Raw genomic sequence first — 19,798 nt, 5'->3', positions numbered from 1 at the left:
TCCACCGTGTATTTAGGCACACACCACAAGGTTTGTCCAAGCTCGCCACCGCAATTTGAAACTCAAAACAGACAATTCAAAAGAGGCACATGCTGCCAGACAGTTTTGAAAAAAAAACAAAAAAAATGACGTGGGTTCACTCGGTAGATGTGAAGATTAACAAGACAAACACAGTGAGTCCCTTTTCTGCGTCTTTCCGTTTTTTCTTCTCAAGACCCGCATGGTTTTGCTTCCAGTAAATAGATAAAACTTTATCTCCGACCAAACTTCCTTCGCTGTTACTGCGTTTTTCTGCCAGGCCCAATTAAAACGAAGTTACTAACCCCTGATGCCACCGCCACCCACCCTCACCAGATGCTTTGTGTTGAAAAATAGAAAACACGTGTTACCCTCAGCATTATCCAACCATGCACATGAACCCCTGAGATTGCACTTTTACCTGGCCTCTAGTCAAAATAAATATTCAATATATACTTGTAATGTTCTGTAGTGTTGTACAAAATAAGGAGATTCAAGCCAAAGGGTGGTAAAGTCCAAAAACAGAAGTGTAAAAATATTTTTTATTGATTTATGATTTCTAGAAATCTGTCATCCCGCTTAAATGATACAATGATTTGAAGGAAAGTTTTTTTTTTTTTTTAATTAGCCGCTTATGAACTTAGATGCCAGACCTGAGAAACAAACTAGCTTAGCTAAATCAGGCTAGTCGCGTGATCTCGGAGGTTAAAGTAACTTATGTAAAGTAACACATCACGATGGCCTTAAGGAAGAACTCTGATGAATAGAACTTTCAAATCAAATTTGAACTTGGTTCCGCTTCGTTAAAAAAAATGTACACTGACCAAAACCTTTAGCATTTTGTTGACCCTACCGCAAACTGTCCCACTTCTGTCACCATTAGTCACAATACTTTTGGAACTGGGGCTTTTGGGTTTGGAAAAACCTGTTCACGAACCACGATGCAAAAAAAGGCCAGACTGTCTGGGCATGGTAGCCATAACCCTAACTCTAACCCTAACCCTAACCATAGAGACAGCACGCATCCTTTCAGAACCACAAAAACAAAAGTCAGCCACCTTTAATTTCCCTCAGGGATTAATAAAGTATGTTTTAGATTTGAGTCCAAAGGCGGAAGTTTTGTTGTTTAGCTCTCTCCATGCAATAAGGTGGCGGCACATTGAATCATTATCTTCCTCACGGCAACACTTGAGCTTTCGTCTCAGTTTTCTGCATGGTTTGCCTTTATTTTGTGCTACTATGGCCTTCCTAGCTAATAAATGATTTTTATGATGTGTACTTGTTTGGGCTCCGTTTTTGTTCTTACTGTATATAGTCATGATTTGGCTGTTGAGTTTTCTGTGCTGCATGCAACACTCCTGTTCAAAGCCCAAATGCAGCATGTGTTGATGTAGATAGCTTAACGTTGCGTTAAATTTGCTACTCCTCTCGCTTCTCGCTTTCTTTCTCCCCACCGTGCTCAGCGGGAAACACAGAATAAAACATCCGAATGTGGTTTGTGAAGTCAGGCTAGGAAAAAGAACCCAGCCACTCCTTTCCCAAACATCTTGAACCTGACATTATAAGCTGCAGCCCAGAAATATAATGCTGCGTCAAGCCACTGGGAAATTCTTGTACTGGATCCAGTTTAATGGAAGTGAAGTGAGCCCGTCGCTGTCCACAGCTCAGTTCTCGCCAAGTTGTTGCACCTAGCGAGCCGTGTAATTATGTAGATTCCAAAGATTCTAACATGCTTCTTCATAGACCACGTAAAATAACTCGTCTATGAGCGCACATGTGGCGAGTGCGGTGTTTAATGTTCGCAGTTTCCTCTGTTAGGAAGTTTTATTTCAAGGCATTGCCTCGGCTTCCATAGAAATGAGAAAGACTTTCCGAATGGGGGAAGTCATTGCTTCCTATTCTGGGCTAGCCACCTGCGAGTTGGTATTTTATTTACCACGTGAAGGATCAGACAGAGTCTGTTACATTTGAACATTTTCATAGAGCATTTTTGTTGTGGGACAAAGGTTGAAAGACATTTTTACTACGAGGGTGTAATATACTTTAATACAGTATGACCAATTTGGCTACAAAGCACCATCTTTACTAAGCATCCATAGGCAAATTATTTAGAAATTTAACATTAGCATGTTGTGCTGATTGCTACAATGCAAGTAAGCTCTTCAAAAAGTAAGATTGCACATGGCAGCATACTTAGGTTTAGAATTTACAAGCGAGTCAAATCAAAACGCACTAGTTTGAAGCAAAAAGCTTTCGGTGTATTTGAGTCAATCCAGCAACTCCCATCTGTTATTTTCTTTCCAAGTCTCCACTTTTACCTCCCAGCTAATGCACATTCAGTGCAAATACCAGTTGAGCAGGTCACTACAACAAAAGACCTGACCTGCCCATAGGGGTTCACATAAGAATCACATTGATTTTGAATGCTCGCCAACAAGGCAGTCAAGATAGAGAGCAAAATGGAATCAGCACATGTCCTTTGACCTCTAGCTGCCCTAGTCAATGTTTACTCAAAGTCTGGCAATATTTGAGATTAGGGTCCCTGAATCTAGCAGCAGTCAAATGCTTTGAATTCCTTTATCATTTAAAAAGAAAAAAAAAAAAAAAAAAAATGTGAACCTTTATCTTGTGCAAAAAAATCCCAATGAACAGAATTAAAAATAAATGGACAGAGATTCAGTTAAACACATTTATTACAGTTCCTGCCACGGAAATGGACGATAACCTGAAAGCATAAAAGTTTATGAAGTTAGCTTACAGCTTTCAACAGACTGACCAAACTTAAATTTATTACTCACTTGCTCAGCTATAGCGGAGCCTACCAAGAATTCCAACTACACCCACGCCGACAACAATTTGAAAGACAAGGGCAAGGACTAAAGATCGGCACACAGTGAGGACGAGGGCATGGGAGGGGGTCGCACGGCTGGCAAGCGCAACTCGGGCAACCGCTTTGCTCAGGGTCCGTTAACTCAAGTTGTTGACTGTATTGCTGTGGATCCCAATCGCTTACTTGGCTTCCAAGGGAATTCCCATCCAACACTGGAGGAGCAAAGCCTCCATGTGATGAACCACCTCCTACAGAGAGGAAATAAAAGTAACAATAGTTTTGTGGATACACAAATTCACAGGCACTTACCCTTGGCGTGCTGTGCAAACGCTGACAGCAAGAGCACAAGCACCCTGGGGACAGAAAATACAGAACAATATGTCATCAGAGGGGGAAAAAAAACATCAGAAAATAAAAAGTAACATTACATCACACACAAGTTGTAAGCCATGGTCGCTGGATTCTTTTTACTGAACTTGTGTTCTGCTGCTGTTGTCAATATGCTGCCTCTATTTAAGTGCTCTCCAATTAACCAATCAGATTGCTGCTCTTGATCATTGCACCCAGGTGTGCACGAGTTAGCAGCTTAGGGACCGAGAATCAATGAACCCACACTCAAAGCACATATAAATCTAACCAGAAGTTCTCAAACGGAGGTCAAAGTATCCTCAAAATAATTAGCCTCAATTGTGAAGCTTTTAATTTTGATGGCATTCAGAGGTATGCATGCAGAGGTGGTCCTTGGAAAAAAAAATCTCCCTTGTAAGGTGTCCCGGAGCCAAAAATGTTCCGAAACCCAACATAATAAAACCGTAGTTTATTGCTTCACAGCATTTACCCCCAAGGAATTTCATGATGTAATATAATTTCGATGATAGAGTGCCTTCCAGTAAAAAAAAGTCACTCAACTTTGTCCTTCCTATTCCAAAAGAGCTGTACACATCTTTCTTTTTGTAACTGCACAAACCTAATACCCAAACTTTTCCCAGTAAAAGGGTTTGTTAGATATTATTATTTGGAAACCCTCCAAAATTTTTAAATGATACGCAGCTCGTTCCTTATCACCCGCTCACAACAAAAGATTTTCAGCAAATTTCCCTTGATGATTCTCTTAAAAAAAAAAAAAAAAAAAGACTATTGATTTTGCATCATACCCAACACAATATAGCTGAGGTCAAAAAATACACTATATGTCCCTCCACCCATTCTGGGTCGCTATTTTTAAACAATTATGAGCTCCTAGTGTTCTATTGTCAAATCAATAACTCTATTGATTTGTCTTTATATTGAGCTTAGAACAGTTCAAGTTAGCATGTTTGACCTCAAATCAGGCTTTGGATGTTAGTAAAAATGTTTGGATGACTTTTGTGCACCTTCTAAAAACATTTTATGTGCAGCTAATTAAAAACTAAATTGTCTCGAGGTGTGAATATCACTGTGAATGGTTGTTTGATAAAATGTACTTTGTGTTTGTCTGGCGGCTAGTTCAGAATGTGCGCTGCTTTTCTCAACCTCGCTGGTCATTTCACTTAATCCATGCTGTATTGTTCTGCAATCCACACAGTGCCCTGACATTTAATGGAACTTTAGAAATGTGTTATACGTTCAAAGATGCATGAGAGATGAGCGTCGGTAAACACAATTCCTGCGGCTCTTCGAAAATGCGCTGTGACATTTAGTCAAGAATAGAGACACAGCAAGGCAAAAATCATTATGATGACACATGGGCAAAGACTGAAAATGCTTTTAGAACTATTCATTTCAGTCAAACTATGAAATACAGTAAGTACGAAGAGACTCAAGAATGTCAAATATGCACACACTTCCTTTTTCCTAGCCAACACATAGACAGGTATACACAGTTTTTGAGTGAAAAGATTTGCAGCTGAATCTTCGGTTGCTCAATTTTAAAAAACTTTATTCATAACAATAAAAAAAAAAGGACATTATGTGGTCGAGTAATGATACCAACCATATTTTGAGGTACTAGAATTTGTGGAGGGTGCCGATACCCGCCACTGATACTTGAAGCAAATAAAATGTTACATCAAGTACTCATCACCAGCAGATGGCGCTATTCTACAGCAGTTCAATACATTTGCAAATCTTCATCTGCTTTTTGAAAAGTCCCTGAGATATCCTTTGCCCCCCACCCCCCCCAAGGAAAAAATGATAGCTCCGCCAGTGCATAAGCAAACAACACCCGTCTTTGTAACTCAAACTGACCCGACTAAAAGATAATCTGATCATACAGGAAGGTGTGACTCAAACAAAAATGCACAGCCGAGCAAAACAATATTTGCCATTTGCAGAAATCCCAGTAGAACTCTTTTATAGGCCAAAGAAGTTGACATGGCAGCAATTGCATTATCGCTCATTGCTGAAAAATAGTCATTAGCATTAAAGCTAAAGTCAGGGTATCAAACTAGGGTTAAGGTTTCAAACTAGGGTTTCAAACTAGGGTTTGACTTTTAAGTAAGGCATCATTCATAAACGCTCAGTTCAGTTACAACGTGTGGTTAACACAAGTCATAGTGAGGTAGCACACATGGCGACTGTGAGGTTGGTCGTGCTATTGTCTCCATATTCTGCACCTACATTGTCCGCATGTAGCTCATTCATACTCGTCATTGTGCTAATGAGGCGCGTTGGCCCTTGAACACTCCAGGCTGGCTTCTTCACAGGGGAGCTCCCGCCACGTGGCCCCATTGATGACGGCTCCGTTCTCGGCGGAGCATCTCTTCCCTTTAATCATCCCTCTTGTTCAAACTTCCGCTGTCATAGCCCCAGGCGAGTCACAAGTGCGAACTCACCACCGTTTCATCAATATTCTGTCATTTTTATTTCCTCCCCGCAGGACGGGACCGTGATACATTTTTCTCACAGTGATGGACTGTTCCGGCCATACGGGCTCGCTGTCACGGGACTATGTAAAACACAATTCGGAATATGACCTACACTGACAGCATGTAATACAACATAAAGAGGGAAAAAACGCTTCATTTTGCCTTCCAAAACATGATCAATCGCACTATGATCATATTTTGAGGATGCTTGCTGAGGTTATGATGACAAAGTATTTGTCTGCTCTCTGAGTCTAACAACACTGCAGCTCTGCTTAAGATCCCTAACAGATTTTCAAGTGAGGACTAATTATTGACTTAAGAGTGGTTCTGACACATTTTCTTATTTTAATAAGAATAAATAGACTTGGTTGTGTATTTTCCACTTCTATAATAGTGTCCCGTTTTAAGCAAGTAGTCAGTATAGCGCTTTCTCCTAATCCAACGTGCAGTGTGCTAATCCCAATCAAATTCCAGACAGAGCAAAGATATGTTAGTAGCGTTAGTCGCCGTCTATTTTTGGAACCAACTTTTTTTTTTCTTCCTTTTTTGTGTGTTTCAACACAGAGCTTTGCCGTCGCATTAAATTAAGGGCACGGTGACTCATTTTCAGCAACGCACTTTAGAGTTGAAAATAATGTTATGTCTCAAGGGTGTGACAATACCGTTCAATATTATTATTGGATGGAGAACGGGTTTGACAGCGAAGTCGGTGACTGCGCGGCAGCTGATTTCATTCTGTGCGCACTTTCTTTGAGGCAGCAGTTTTTAATCACATTGTGTGACAAGTGATAAATATGCATTAGTTAAAAAAGCATCAATTGAATCTATCATTTACTTTTAGATGTTTTGCTGAGATGCAGACATGTTGGTTTGAAAAAAAACTCAGTCTACACTTAGTATGTAAAATAATGTAATAATAATGTAAAATAAGAAGAAAAAAAAAAAAAAAAAACTCAGTTTGTCAAGTGTCCATTCCCAGGAGGCGGAGCTCTAATAGTCCCACAAGACTGTCATTGTCACCACTGTCAGCAGGAGCTATTAGAAGGAGGAATGTCCTGCTTAGGCGGGAGCATTGTTGAGTTCTCCGTGTTAAATTGTGTTTGTAGTCTTTCACCGTGGCAGATTAGAAATGGCATGAAAAATGAGAGAGAAGTTTAAGGCTTGCAGCTAAGTGTTGTTGTGATATAGAGCAGAAGCCTTTGCGTCAAGATGGCATCTATAAAACGCAATTTCTTAATGGCGGCTTTCATGGTGTTCAAGCTGGTAAAGTCACACTGGGGAGTTGGTGTTGACTGATATTGATTGGCCAGCGTCTCTGTGCGGTCTACTTACCTGCTGAAGTCGCTTTAGAGAGGGAGGCCATTGAGAGCAAGGCCCCAAAAAGCAAGTAGAACATCATCACGAGGGATCGTTTCAGTCCATTCGCTTTCTACTCAGGTCGTGATCGCCGCAAACCATTTCATCCAGTACAAATTGAGATTTCTTCTTGGTGGAACCCCCGAAGCCCAACACAATCCATTCCGTGATGCTGGCCGACTTCCATCCATCCATCCATCCATCCATCCATCCATCCATCCATCCATCCATCCATCCATCCATCCATCCATCCATCCATCCATCCATCCATCCATCCATCCATCCATCCATCCATCCATCCATCCATCCATCCATCCATCCATCCATCCATCCATCCATTTGCTGTAGGGCTCGTAATTAGGGTCACGGATGAGCTGGATGCTATCCCAGCTGACTTATGTAAGAGGTGGGGTACAAACATATAGACAAATACGCATTCATACTCATATTTGCACCATTGGACAATTTCCGAATCATGTTGCGGTTAGCTGACTTCCAAATTAATCAGTTACACTGATTGTGACATGAAATGGAATCATAGTCGATTAGGAAGTGGCCTGAAGCTTGTGTCACTCGACACAAATAAAGGAGCAAATGATTGTGTTTGGGTAATGTATCTCACAAGTCATTCTTTGCAAAAAAAAAAAAACATGATTAGAGTTTGCAACTGAGTTGCCAAGAGAAGCTAAAAAGTAGCTTAACTTCTTTTCTTCCTCTACTAGTAGATTTTCTTTTTATAACTTACCAACTGAGCTGGAAACCGAGAACTAGATTTGAACCGCTGAAAAGTGGCACAAAATAACCAAAGATAGTATTATACCCAAAATAAGCCTGCTTTATTTGCATATCAGCTTACATATAAAATAGCAGCTCTGGCCTAGAAGCTGCTATTTTGTAGTCTTGCAACAACAAGGAGAACGAGATAATACAAGACTGGACGGCTGACAATCTCAAGGTCTCACAACACGTCAAAGTCAATTTGCGCTCGGAGATCTTATAGCCGAGAAGGAGATTCATTGTCTGGACCAAAATTGATCAGGAATCTGATGAGAAAGCAAAGCTATTCTGACCGTGGCCTGTGAGAAACTATTCCATCTCTCCTCAGAGCGGTCGCTGGTCAGCCTCGAGGCCTGGCCGGGGGTCTGGTATGAACTCCGCCTTACTCGCTGACCTCTGTAATTGAGACGCAGGAAGAACACTGCAAACGCGTATCAAAAGGAAAACTATTTTAACGCAGAATGCCGTAGCGGTTGCCAGTGAAAACAAGTCCATCGAGGAGTCGTCTGCCCCTCGTGGTTTTGGTGGAGAGGCCTGCTGCGGACTCTGTGATTAAAAGGAACACGCACTAATTTAGCTCCAACTGGCCGCGGCAGTAGAAAGTCAGTGTCAGGCAGGCAGGACATCCCTAGATAAATGGCTATTTAAGTAGACGCTGAAAGAGGCAGAATGCCAGATGGAGTCATTCTTTGAAGGAGAAACTCCAAGGGTCATGCGTCAAGTTTTCGTCAGATAGCCTTAAGTCCCGTTTCTACCAGTTCACTTCGGTTCACCGCAGTGCGGTTCAGATCCATAAATCCCGATCAGGCTACCACCGCGGGTTGCGTAGGTAGGAGGCACACAGCTGGGTCAACTACGTCAATAGTGTGACATCATAGCAGCAAGACAAGATGTAATTCGCCGATGAATTATGGCTAGACGATATACGTACTTACGCGGTATAGTCGACAAACAACTGCCTGTTTGGCTCAACGCAAGATTACTTCTGTCTGGTACCCCAGAAAAAAAGCCCAATTATCTTTGTGTACCAGGCAGAATCATGATCTAACCTTATTTTTCATCACTATCGTGAAAACGAAGGGGCTCAGAGCTGAGCCCTGATGCACTCCACCTTAAACTCCTGCCACTCATGACTTCCTCATGCAGTGCCACAGTTCCTCTCAGAGTACAACGATATAATGCAGCTCATTCTCTGTATTCCTTAGACCACGGGTGTCAAACTCAAGGCCCGGGGGCCAGATACGGCCCGCCACATCATTTTATGTGGCCCGCGAAGACAAATTGTGCACCAAATTTGTGTCATTACTAGAATTGAAAATTGTCTTCACTTTTAATAATATCTTTTTTTGTAAATATTTGACCAGTTTTTACTCGTCTGATTTGAAAACGAGTTATTTGACAGTTTGTTTACTGTATATAATATAAGGTGCTCATACATTTATTTGGGTTGATAGTCATAATGGCCCTCCGAAAGAAGCTATGACTACAATGCGGCCCGCGAAAATGCGACTTCAAGAAAAGGGCATCCCCCTCAAAGTGTTCCTACAAAACGGGACGCGTAGACTCTGATAATGCTTAATTGACTAGAAGATGTTTCTTAAAATACTTTTACTTGAGAGTCAGCTATCTGAAAAGGGCACAGGAAAGCTGTCGGGTATCAGTGCCGAGCTGTCGCCTCACACGCAGAAATCCACAATGACTGATGTGTGTACGTGTGTTTGTATGACAAATATTGGAAGAAAGGCTGTGGAGCATCTGCACACAACACGCCCACTCTAAGAATCCAAACACAATTATCTCATTGGCTCATGGTGTTTTTTTCCCCTCGTAATTAATTATTCTCCTCAAACACTTCCCCATGTGTAATACAGTATGTAAATAAATACTCTTCTGTACTTCCAGTACATTGAAGAGAATGACAGTTTGAATCGTGGCAAGCTTAAGCCACCTCAGCGCTAAAACTTATCAAGCAACTTTTAAGTTGTGTTTCCTGCTGAACGAATCTTTGGAGTGTGGTTTTGTAAACATCTTGTTTCCTATCGTTTGAGGAAAGAAGCCATGCTAAAGAACAGGCTACTTTTATTAGTGATGCAACACCCATGCCCCACTTTTCTGAGAGAGGCAGAGCGATACTTCTTAGAATAAGAAGCTTTTTAGTGGAAGATCACAGGCCGTGAAGCGGCGGTACTTTCGCCTTCACTTAGGACAAAAGGCTACAGAGAAAAGCAAAGAGAGAGAACGCTCACAAGACACAATGGAGTCGTAGATACTTTATGATGGGCTTGCTGCACTTTTTCTTCCCTCAAAGCGGTAGTGAGAGCTTGAATTGTATATAACTACCGTCAATCACTGCCTTTGAACTAAACTCCTAATAGCATTTATGATTTCAGTCTTTGTTTCAATGACGAAAACCTGTTCTTTTCAGTTTTTGAGCCTTGGGAACCCGAAATTTAGGGTTGCGGGTGAGCTGGAGCCGATTCCAGCTGACTTTGTACAAAACGTACAAAACAGAATTCTCTAATTTGATATGTTGCCATGTATTTTGAAGAGAAAAAGAAAGACTTCAGTACGTTCCTTCTTAAATAAGTCTTCCGCTAGCACACAGTGATATCTAGTGGACGTTGACAGTAGTTGCACCCAGTCAACCATATTTTACTTATTTATTTATGGGGAATGTGAACGCAAGAGGGAGAGGGTAGGCTGACCTTTCCCAGAAGCGGCTTTATTGTTGTGTGAAAATGTTTTCCCTCCCGTTTAAATGATCTCCATTAATCATCAAATGCATAAGCGTTTCCCCTCAGCACATGATTTATTTGCCACTTAATCTGACTTCAAATATGTAAAGAAGAGTGAGAAATTTGATTTTTTTTTTTGTAACAGAGTGCAAGAAGCAACATTAAAATAATGAGCTGCTGAAATACAATCAAATCTATCCTTTGCATGCTTTAACCTTTATAATTTTAGATAATTTGTGTGACTTTATTAAAAGCTTCCAACCTACTTATTTTCAGCAGCAAATTAAAACAGAATACATTAATAGTATTCCCATTAAGTATTTAGACTGTTTACGCTTCTGCAGATAGAGGCCCAATCATCAAAACGAAGCAACAATAAGCCAAGACATCCCAAGTCGAGTCTTAGTTCACATATTTCTGCATATTTGCATCATTAAAATATCACTTTTTCACTCTGGGTTCAATCCACATCTTTTTCACGGACCCTGCAGATGTCGAGTGACGTTAAGCTAATCTTGAACTTGCAAAGGTTTTTAGTCCAACATCGCCCCATCGTCAATCTGTGGCAGCACAGTGCGTCTGCGGTGACCCTCTGGGCAGCATCGGAGCGGCTGAGGTGCCTTGGCATCAGTGTGACAGGATTAACACATCAAAAGCGCCGCCGAGGCCCACAGCGGCGTGGCGCGCTCAGCACAGCACCTTTCATGTTCTGCTCAGGTTCACCGCAATTTCACAAGCCAACCTGTAAACCGGGCACACACACACATACACAAAAATGATGGGGCCAGCCCGCCTTTATCAGACACTCTCCTCAACTCTGGCGAAATATGTCACCATTTGCATGCTCGATGAAAGTTTGGAGTTGAACACGCTCAAGTCAGAAAGCGCATAATAAAGTGAGATCTGAAAGAGTATTGAGCCTTGGGGTTGGGGGCGTTGTCATTGCTGCTATCCTACCTGTTCTAATACAGAGGCTTAAAAAAAGACCCTGGACTGTTTGACGGTGGAATAGTAATCAGGTCTATTTTGGAGCTTTATGTGGTATTTGGGGTCTTCGTCTGAAAAAGTTGGGGCAGCCAATGATACCAAGCTTTAAAGGTTAACGGTGACCACAAATGCAACCCAAATTTTAGCATTATCGTACAAGCTCATTTAAGGTTCCAAAGGGGCGCATTAGGAAGACGTGACGATGTGTAATGTTCTCAAGGGCCTCACTAAATGCTTTACTTTTTATTCTTTCTGCTTAGGTTGTTGACATAAAAGAGAAACTCAAGCAGTCCAAGAGATTTTGGTCTAATCTGCCTGAGGAGATGTGTGTGGACACCAGGCTTGCTGTTGGGAATGCTTCTGATGATCAGTGCTGGAATGGACACACCAAGGGGAGGTAAAAATTCCAGTTGACTGACCTATCTGCTCTTTCCGAGGGGAACAAATGGTGTTCTGACAAGCAAAAAAAAAAAAAAAACAACAATCCTCTGCTGCTTTATCAAAGAAGCCAGTGTAGTGTGTCAGATGTTTGAAACCGTATTATTTTTCTTATTGACTGGACGGAATGTTGTGTCATCTCGAAATGCTTTGTCTTCATACTAAGAAAGAAGCAACTCATGAGATTGAGGGTGACTCATCAATGGCCTCATATTTTTTTCTAGGTCAAGTTTCACAAGATGTCTTTGTGTGTTAGAGAGCACAACATTCACATTTAAAATGACTACTGCGAAAGCTGACTTGCTTTGACAAAAAAACATCCTGAGTGTTTTATCCTCTTCAAAAGGTATTTCCCAGAAGTGGTAACGGATGGATTAACCAACCAGGTAAACAACCCCGAGGTCAATGTGGACATCACCCGTCCGGACACGTTCATCCGTCAGCAGATCATGGCTCTCCGAGTGATGACAAACAAGCTGAAAAATGCCTATAATGGCAACGATATCTACTTTCAGGACTCAAGTGAGTTTATACCTTGCGCCATTTCTCTTTTTTTTATGTCATTTAGACTCCACTTATTTTACAGTATAAGCAGAAAAACAAATAAAAGAGGAAAAAAATAATAGATTAAAAATAAAAAGACCACAAGACATTCTGCGGAACTTGGAGTCAGCTTGCAAGCTAGTGGTTAGCGCGAGACGCTAATTTAGCAGTGTATAGGTGACCTCAGTGTACCACTTTGTTATTTAGTGCAAATGCATGCATCCAATGAAGTCCTATTTATTATTTTTATGCACAAAATCATTTTCTGTTTAATTAAATATTGTTTTGTTCTCTAGATCGCCAGTTTTAATTATGAATCCATTTGTTTGTCTCGCCGTAGGCGACGAGGGCAGCGGTTCTGGCAGCGGAAGCGGCTGCACAGAGGCCTGCCCCACAGAGGCAGATGTGGCCCCTCCCGAAGCCCCGGGCGTGGAAGCCGACCGGAGGGGTCCGGTAGACGGCACTTGTTCATCCCACGCTCCCCCCTCAAGCCTCTTAACCATAGTGGCCCTCTTGGCTGTGCTACTCCAAATACATTGGAGATAATGCCGGGGGAAACAGGTGGGGACGAGTTTTTCCACACAGGATTCAGACTGAACAAGTCAAGTCAGTCATGCATCAATTTTCCCATTTTCCCAAAGAATGCACATTTTATTGACTTGATAGTTCACACGGTTCCTCTGTTGGACGCTGAAGCCGGCCCCATGATCTCCGCTTGAGAGATTAAAACTATTTTTTATTCAAGGAAAAAAAAAAAGGCAACAACTTTTTGCACATATATGTCAGGCAGCAATGTCTGCCCCCAAGTGGAAGAAAATAGCACGCACTTTGATTGTTTTGACTTTTTGTGTTAAGGAAAAAAATATATGTGTGTGTTTAAGATCATTTTTAAAAATGTGCTTATTGATGACTTCAAGTGGTACAGTTGTGTTCAATGTAACATTTAAATCAGATTCAAACGATTTAATGGCAGGAGTGACAGAGTTTAACTTGCAACTTTAATTTCCATGAAATCATCAGCACTACTAATGAATTTGCTTTCATTTTAAATAGTTTTTTTTATTCATCTATCATATTCTCAAAAGGATTTCAAGTATGTCTTAATAGTCTGTCCTCATGCCATACAAAAGGGAAAATTGTAATATACTTGCATTTGCCATTTGCCTTGCAACACATTCATTAACCTTCTGCAAAATATTCCAAATATTATTTGTTTGTTTGTTTGTTTCAATTAACCTGTCTTAAGAGAAGACAGTCTTGGCTGCCGTGCCTCCATTGCCATTTTGTATTTATCCACAAGGCTAATTGTTGTTAGCGCAGTACAGACATTCTGTCCATAAAAATATAAATGCTGAAAATTGTTTGCTCACTATTAGTGAAGCTCTCTTCAATAAAATGCCCCACCTCCTCAAAAAAAAAAAAAAAAAAAATGAAGGCCGGCAAAACATTATTTACCGTAAATGGATCTTGCTATTCAGTAATTTGTATGTTTGAAATTCCGAGCGATAAGAATAAGTTGAAGGCTATTTCTATTATGATTCTGGAAAATACACAGAAATATTTCAGTGACGAGACACTGAATGAATATGTTAAATTAGCATCAGATGCTCATTGGTTAGATGTTTTGAATTTGAAAATTCAAACGCCCATGTCGAGCATCTACTGATCTCTATTTGTGCCATTTCTTGAGCTGCACTAGCACAATAATGCAGAATCTAAGGGGATTATTAAAGAGAAAGTGCAACAAAATGCAAAGAAAAGGGGCCCCTGAACGTGTTTTGTGAAGCCTGAACGTTGGTGTGTGTGTGTGTGCAGCCCAGGCAGGCTGGATCCACAGTCACCTGTGAAATGAGAATCTGTGGAGAGTGCAGAGCGGACAGGCCTGAATGGGTCTAGTCACTAGAGCGGATTGTCGAAGGTGTCGAGGGGCCTGGCCGACCAAAAGCAGCCTCTGTGGGCGTCCATTTCAGAACATATCAGCGAGGACTTTTCAAGTGTACAGTTGTGTCATTCAAAAAAAAAAAAGATTCTTTATAATGAATAGTGCTCTCATGTTTTGTATCATCAAACCTTTAATGGTCATATTTTTGCAATAAAAGGTTGAGGGGAAAAAAATATATCCAGAGATGGAAATGCTTCAAGTCACTGTTTTTATTTCTCATCAGTGCATTGTTGTTATATGACGTTACATTCAAATGAACTCGGCTTGACTTTGATTTCAAGCGGATGAGCAAATATGCCTTACAATGCAATTAATTAAAGAGGATGATTGCATTCAGTGTTTTTGTACTGTTCTTAAGAATAAATATTTGTAAAAACATTCCTATAGGTTCTCATTTGTGATGACTCCGGAATGATAAAATGATTCATTTCTTTCTAAATAGGTGACATAAATTTGATGTGATTTTTTTTTATTATTATTATTTCAAGCATTATATTATTTATGGAAATGTTCATTTATTATATGATTTTAATTGTTTCTACAGCAGTAACTCCCCATCACGATGAAGTGTGCCGTGAGAGCTCATCAGGTCGTAAAAATGATTTACTACAAATAAATGTATCGCCGTTCATCAATTTATGCCGACCATGTAGTGACAATTAATTGTTTGTCCACTAGATGGCAGAAGGCACAGATCCAAATTTCACACTAAAGTAAATCAATTTGTATTAAATCAGTGGAATACATTTTTGTAAATATTCTTAATGTGACTACTTTTGGCGTTGCACTGTGAAATTTTCTCATTCAAAATATGTGACTTGACAACAGGGATTGAGAACCTTGTTCTTATGAGGGACCATTTCAGTTTTTGTGTTGGACAAGTTTGATCTTGATTTCAGGCTGGATGTTTATATGCCCTCGGACCGTACGTTCTCCACCCCGGCTCTACACGATTAATATGTTCCTCTTGTTTCATTTCCCTCTGCTACTGCAAAGTGATAGGGATCTACGCTTCGTCCGTGTACTTCCTGTGTGTGAAGTCCGCTTTTATCAGGGGTTCGAAGCCTGTGTTTCTGCGCTGGCGAAGGTAGAGCACAAAGATAAGGAGGAGCGCCAGGAGCCCGATGAAGACTCCCCCAAGAGTTGATCCCACCACAAACACTGGTGATCCTCCTGCGTCTGAAAGAATGCAAAAATTATCATTGGCAATCTAATGCAGAAATTATATTTTATTGTCTCTCTATTTCTATGTATATATATATTCATATATAAATACATATATATAAAAAAGAAAAAGTTTCCGGTTTACGTATGTGAAGCGTGGAATTGCGTCATAGAAAACGAACACCTTGACCAGGTACATACACATCGAACATGTTAACAGTTAAACATGTTTTTATTTTATTTTTTTCTTCATGTTAATCGCTCATTTTCATCTGTTTAGCCCCTTTAGTTTTCCCGTGAACAGTTTCTTACGGAATTCATATGCGGTTTGTTTACAGGTGCGCCTTCAATTGGCAAGGAGCTGTAACGCCAGCGAGTCTTTGGAGGAGCATGACGGAAATATATTTTCTTCTTCTTTGGAAGGACTAGTGGATACAACTGTGCGTGCATGTGGATCATCTTTGCAAACATTTTTACACGGTAGGAAGTGCTTCTTATTTCTAATATGGGATTGCTGTGACGTCATGTCTCTATGACTATTTGAAAAGAGAGTTGCATAGATGTGGGTTGCATATAAGAGACGATTCTTGATAGTATTGAACATTTTGTGGCGTTTGGTTTGTTGCAATGACTTGGCCTGCTCACACTGCAAAACTGGTTGCAAGTAAAAAATACTTCTCCATGCATTTGCTTATTATTTTTGTGGTTAGTTTGGAGCAGAAAAAAATGTGGCTAGCTTTTGCAGGATCTGTACTGCGGGCATGAAGTTTGACACCTGTCCACTAGAACATATACTCTTTTTTTTTTTTCATTTTCTTTTCTAACTTTGCACTGATTATTTTTATAGTTGTGTAGGTTTTTGTGTTAAAATGGATGATGAATGTTGTGTACTATTTTCATCTGCGTTTTAATTTCTCCAGTTTTATTTATTTATATTTATTTGTTTATATATATATATTTTTTTTTTTCTAGCGTTCCCGTTCTGTCATAGTGGCAGTAAGTGTGAGGTTTTATCGTATGGGCATAATTGATAAATAAACTGACATTGGCCACTTGCTTACCTTCAAAGTCAACAGCGTAGGAATATCCCAACTGCTCTGATGGTATGTAGATCTCTTCATTTGTGATCGGAGGGAAGAACGGAACCATGTTGTAGTCTCGGTTATGACCGATGGGGGCCATTTCATCCGGGAAGGTGGCATTGGAAGGGACAAACCTCCTCATCCACTCATCAAAAATGGCATCAGTGAAAGCGTGGAGAACCTAAAAGGCAAGCGGTCAGAATTTAACACCCCCTAGCGTTTGACTTCTGAGCACGCTGTGAAATTGGACTCTGACCAGGAAGATGGGGTCGTTGGCTGCAGAGTGGGGCAAAGAGCTGGTTCCGTTGAGCAAAGCGTGGACCAGGTTGTGGAGATTGTTGACAGTTTCATCCAGTTCGCCGTCGGGCTTGTCATACCCTTCCAGGGCGTTTCTGTGTATCAAAACATTTGATAACAGAGTGCAGTGTAATCGCGGGTGGCTGAAGCTCTAATTTGAAAGTCCACCTGAAGCTGAAGGAAGAGTTGGTGAAGTATGGAGGGCTGTCAAAGTCCCGGATACCCAGGCAGCTGCGAACGTCACTCATGGTGGGCATAGTTGCGTTAGCTCCTCTCATCACACCTCTCTGAATCAAACCCTCATTGGTGCCATTGCAAAGGGTCACCAGACGATTGTAGTCATCTAAACTGCAATGAGCGCAATACGTTGTTTCTCGGTGCAAATTTATAATAAAAGCATGTAGGATATTTAAAAAAAAAAAAAAAACAAGAATACAGATCTCAGTGCATACCTGTTACACACCACGCCCCAATTCGAGAATCTGGACTGGCTACTGATGAGGGAGGGGTTGTCGGGGTTTCGGCCTCCCAGCAGAGCGTCTGTGCACACGTCACAATCGTTTTGCCCGGTGGCAAAGTTCCAGAAAGGTACTGCAAAGTTCTCATTGCCAGTCAGCCTCTGTGGGGAAAACAGGGAATTAGGGGTTTATGGCTATTAGCATGCCCTTGCAAGACACTTGTGTGTGTGCTTTCATTAGGCAAATTTGGGAGATTGACACAACCCGAACCCTTTCTGCTTTATACGTTGCTTCCATTTCTTTATTTTTAAAATAAACATCTTGTATGTAATAAGGAAACCATCCAAACTTTTACGTCGGGTGTTTCCAGCAAAACTATGTTGTTGTACCTGTAGGTCTCTTTCCAAACTGAGGAGGTGATACCTATGCCAGGTGATGAATGCAGGTCCTTTGTGTGAGAAATCAATGGCTTTGAATGGCCGACCGGGACCTATGGGGAAATAGAGCAAAAAAGAAAAATCTGATTTTATTCATAGCAAAAAAATAGGTTCAAACTTTCAGATTACAGCTCCTAAAGTTCTGTCACCTTGAACGACACCTATATAAATATTGATAGCGGCTGAGGACAGGCTGATAGCAACAGTGGATTATTTGCAGTAATTTATGCATAATTCATTTAATTGTTTTATATAGCGTAAAGTCATTCAAAGCAAAAAAAAAGCAGTTGCCTTCTATTCAACTTTTGTAGATTCCCTTGTCTGACGCTCCTTTTAATTAATCAATGATTTGGAATGCGACGATGATAGTGACTACTCACCAAGCAGAGTATCTCGTACAGAGTAGTAGTGTTGCCACACAAAGAAATCGTAAATGGAGATGTTGGCAAACTGAGGCTCTGTTCCATTTGGCCCCAGAAGGCCCAGCCAGTGCTGAGTGGCAATCATGTAATCTGGGTGGATGGTGGTTTTAGCCAGTTGCAGGGCATCCAGGAATTCCTGGAGCTCTGCAGAGCTCAGCGTCAGGATGTCCTTGCGGATGACGGCAGCTTTCCTCTGGTCGCAGTTTGGTCCCGTCCAGCCGAATTTACACTGCCCACAGTTATAGCCTGCAAAGTTGCCTAAAACACCAAAAAAGTATTCATTTAATCATGAGTGATCTGATTACTGCAATAATCAATAAATACAATACAATAATTTGACTCACCATTACACCTGCAAGTCTGGTTGAAGAATTTGGTGGGCCATCTCTCCCGGTCATCGACATTCCTGAGCCTGTACGGACCTCCCCAGGGTTTGGTGTCAACTCGGACAGCGGTGCAGTTTCCTCTCCCCGTCAGGGTGCCGCATATGTTTTCAGAATCGGAGCCCAGAGCAGGGCAGCACCGCTTGGACACAATCCCCTCCACGGTGCAGCATGCTCGAGGGAACTGAGCCTCACCGGGTTGCAGAAATAAGCAAAAAAGGCTGAAAAGTAAAACAATCTTCATTTTCCACCCACTTGTTTATTCCGGTCCGTAGGGAAAAATCTGCTTGTCGATCAACTGGAGTCCGGCTTCCCTCCCTGGTTGTGTATCTTCAAATTAGATACGGAGAAAATTTGTGGAAATGGCACTTAAAGTCGAGTCATCTTGTGTTGCAATTGGTTTCACACACATTAAGGACCACGCTATTTTGTGTTGGGGCTTTAGTAGAAGCAGAGCTGGGTGGGATTAGACTAGTTGGTCTTGTGACCATCACCTGACTGGCGAGCTGAAAAGTGAGACTGAGAAACATGTTTGCCTGAAGGGCCCATTAGCCATAAGACTTTAATGAACTTTATCAAGACTGTATTCAATAAGTTCTCTGAAAAGGATGAATCAGATTAAAGTTTTAGAAACAATAAGTGGGTTAACTTAAGTGCACAAAATAACAGGATCATTCTCTTAGCAATTGTTGTCCTTTCAATCAAAGCTTTGTAATGATAACCCAAGGGCAAGAAAGGTTTTTCCAAGAATCTTTCAGTTTTCAGATAGGGTGTGCATGATGCAAAGCGTGCAATTCATGTGATCCTTGATGATGGTGGAACGTTAACGTGTAGCTTCCGAATGTGTTGGGAATCACACTCATTTGTTTGCCATATTTTGATACATCAATATGCTAATCAATACATTTGATGCAAATCAATCTTATTCTGGAATATATAAAAAAATATGTTTATGTTGAATTTGATTTTTAAAAGATTACTGGATGTTTTTTTTTTTCAATCTGGCATTTTGTTGACCATAATTTGACTAGATTTTAGACATGCTAAAAGCAGGTCCTAATTATGGCGCAGATGGTGTAATGT

The 19,798-nt window shown here is 40.9% G+C and overlaps 2 protein-coding genes and 1 long non-coding RNA gene across 4 annotated transcripts in view; 1 reads left to right on the top strand and 2 right to left on the bottom strand.

The window, feature by feature from the left end:
• gpc6b (glypican 6b) overlaps positions 1–14,852 on the top strand; it is a 53,992-nt gene extending 39,140 nt beyond the window's left edge. For both annotated transcript variants that reach the window (XM_049728699.2, XM_049728700.2), the window contains 3 exons: positions 11,810–11,946; positions 12,334–12,509; positions 12,871–14,852. In XM_049728699.2, coding sequence (XP_049584656.1) covers positions 11,810–11,946; positions 12,334–12,509; positions 12,871–13,076 — 519 coding nt within the window. In that variant the 3' untranslated portion in view covers positions 13,077–14,852. The remainder of the gene's footprint in view (positions 1–11,809; positions 11,947–12,333; positions 12,510–12,870) is intronic.
• Positions 2,694–3,396, bottom strand: LOC137840527 (uncharacterized). Its single transcript, XR_011087232.1, has 4 exons — positions 3,286–3,396; positions 3,158–3,201; positions 2,817–3,096; positions 2,694–2,743 (listed from the first exon to the last, which is right to left on the bottom strand). It is a non-coding gene; the product is annotated as an uncharacterized lncRNA (long non-coding RNA).
• Positions 14,664–19,155, bottom strand: dct (dopachrome tautomerase). The gene is made up of 8 exons (XM_049728701.1): positions 18,677–19,155; positions 18,291–18,590; positions 17,863–17,963; positions 17,468–17,634; positions 17,184–17,363; positions 16,975–17,110; positions 16,698–16,899; positions 14,664–15,651 (listed from the first exon to the last, which is right to left on the bottom strand). Exons 1-8 carry the CDS (start codon positions 18,957–18,959, stop codon positions 15,479–15,481), a joined length of 1,542 nt encoding a protein of 513 aa, XP_049584658.1. The 5' UTR covers positions 18,960–19,155; the 3' UTR covers positions 14,664–15,478.
• Positions 19,156–19,798: the final 643 nt, after the last annotated feature.

Source organism: Syngnathus scovelli, chromosome 8 (assembly GCF_024217435.2).
Source record: "Syngnathus scovelli strain Florida chromosome 8, RoL_Ssco_1.2, whole genome shotgun sequence".
Classification (NCBI taxonomy): domain Eukaryota; kingdom Metazoa; phylum Chordata; class Actinopteri; order Syngnathiformes; family Syngnathidae; genus Syngnathus; species Syngnathus scovelli.
The sequence above is the reverse complement of the archived record's forward strand: the minus strand, read 5'-3'. Positions and strand labels throughout refer to the sequence as shown.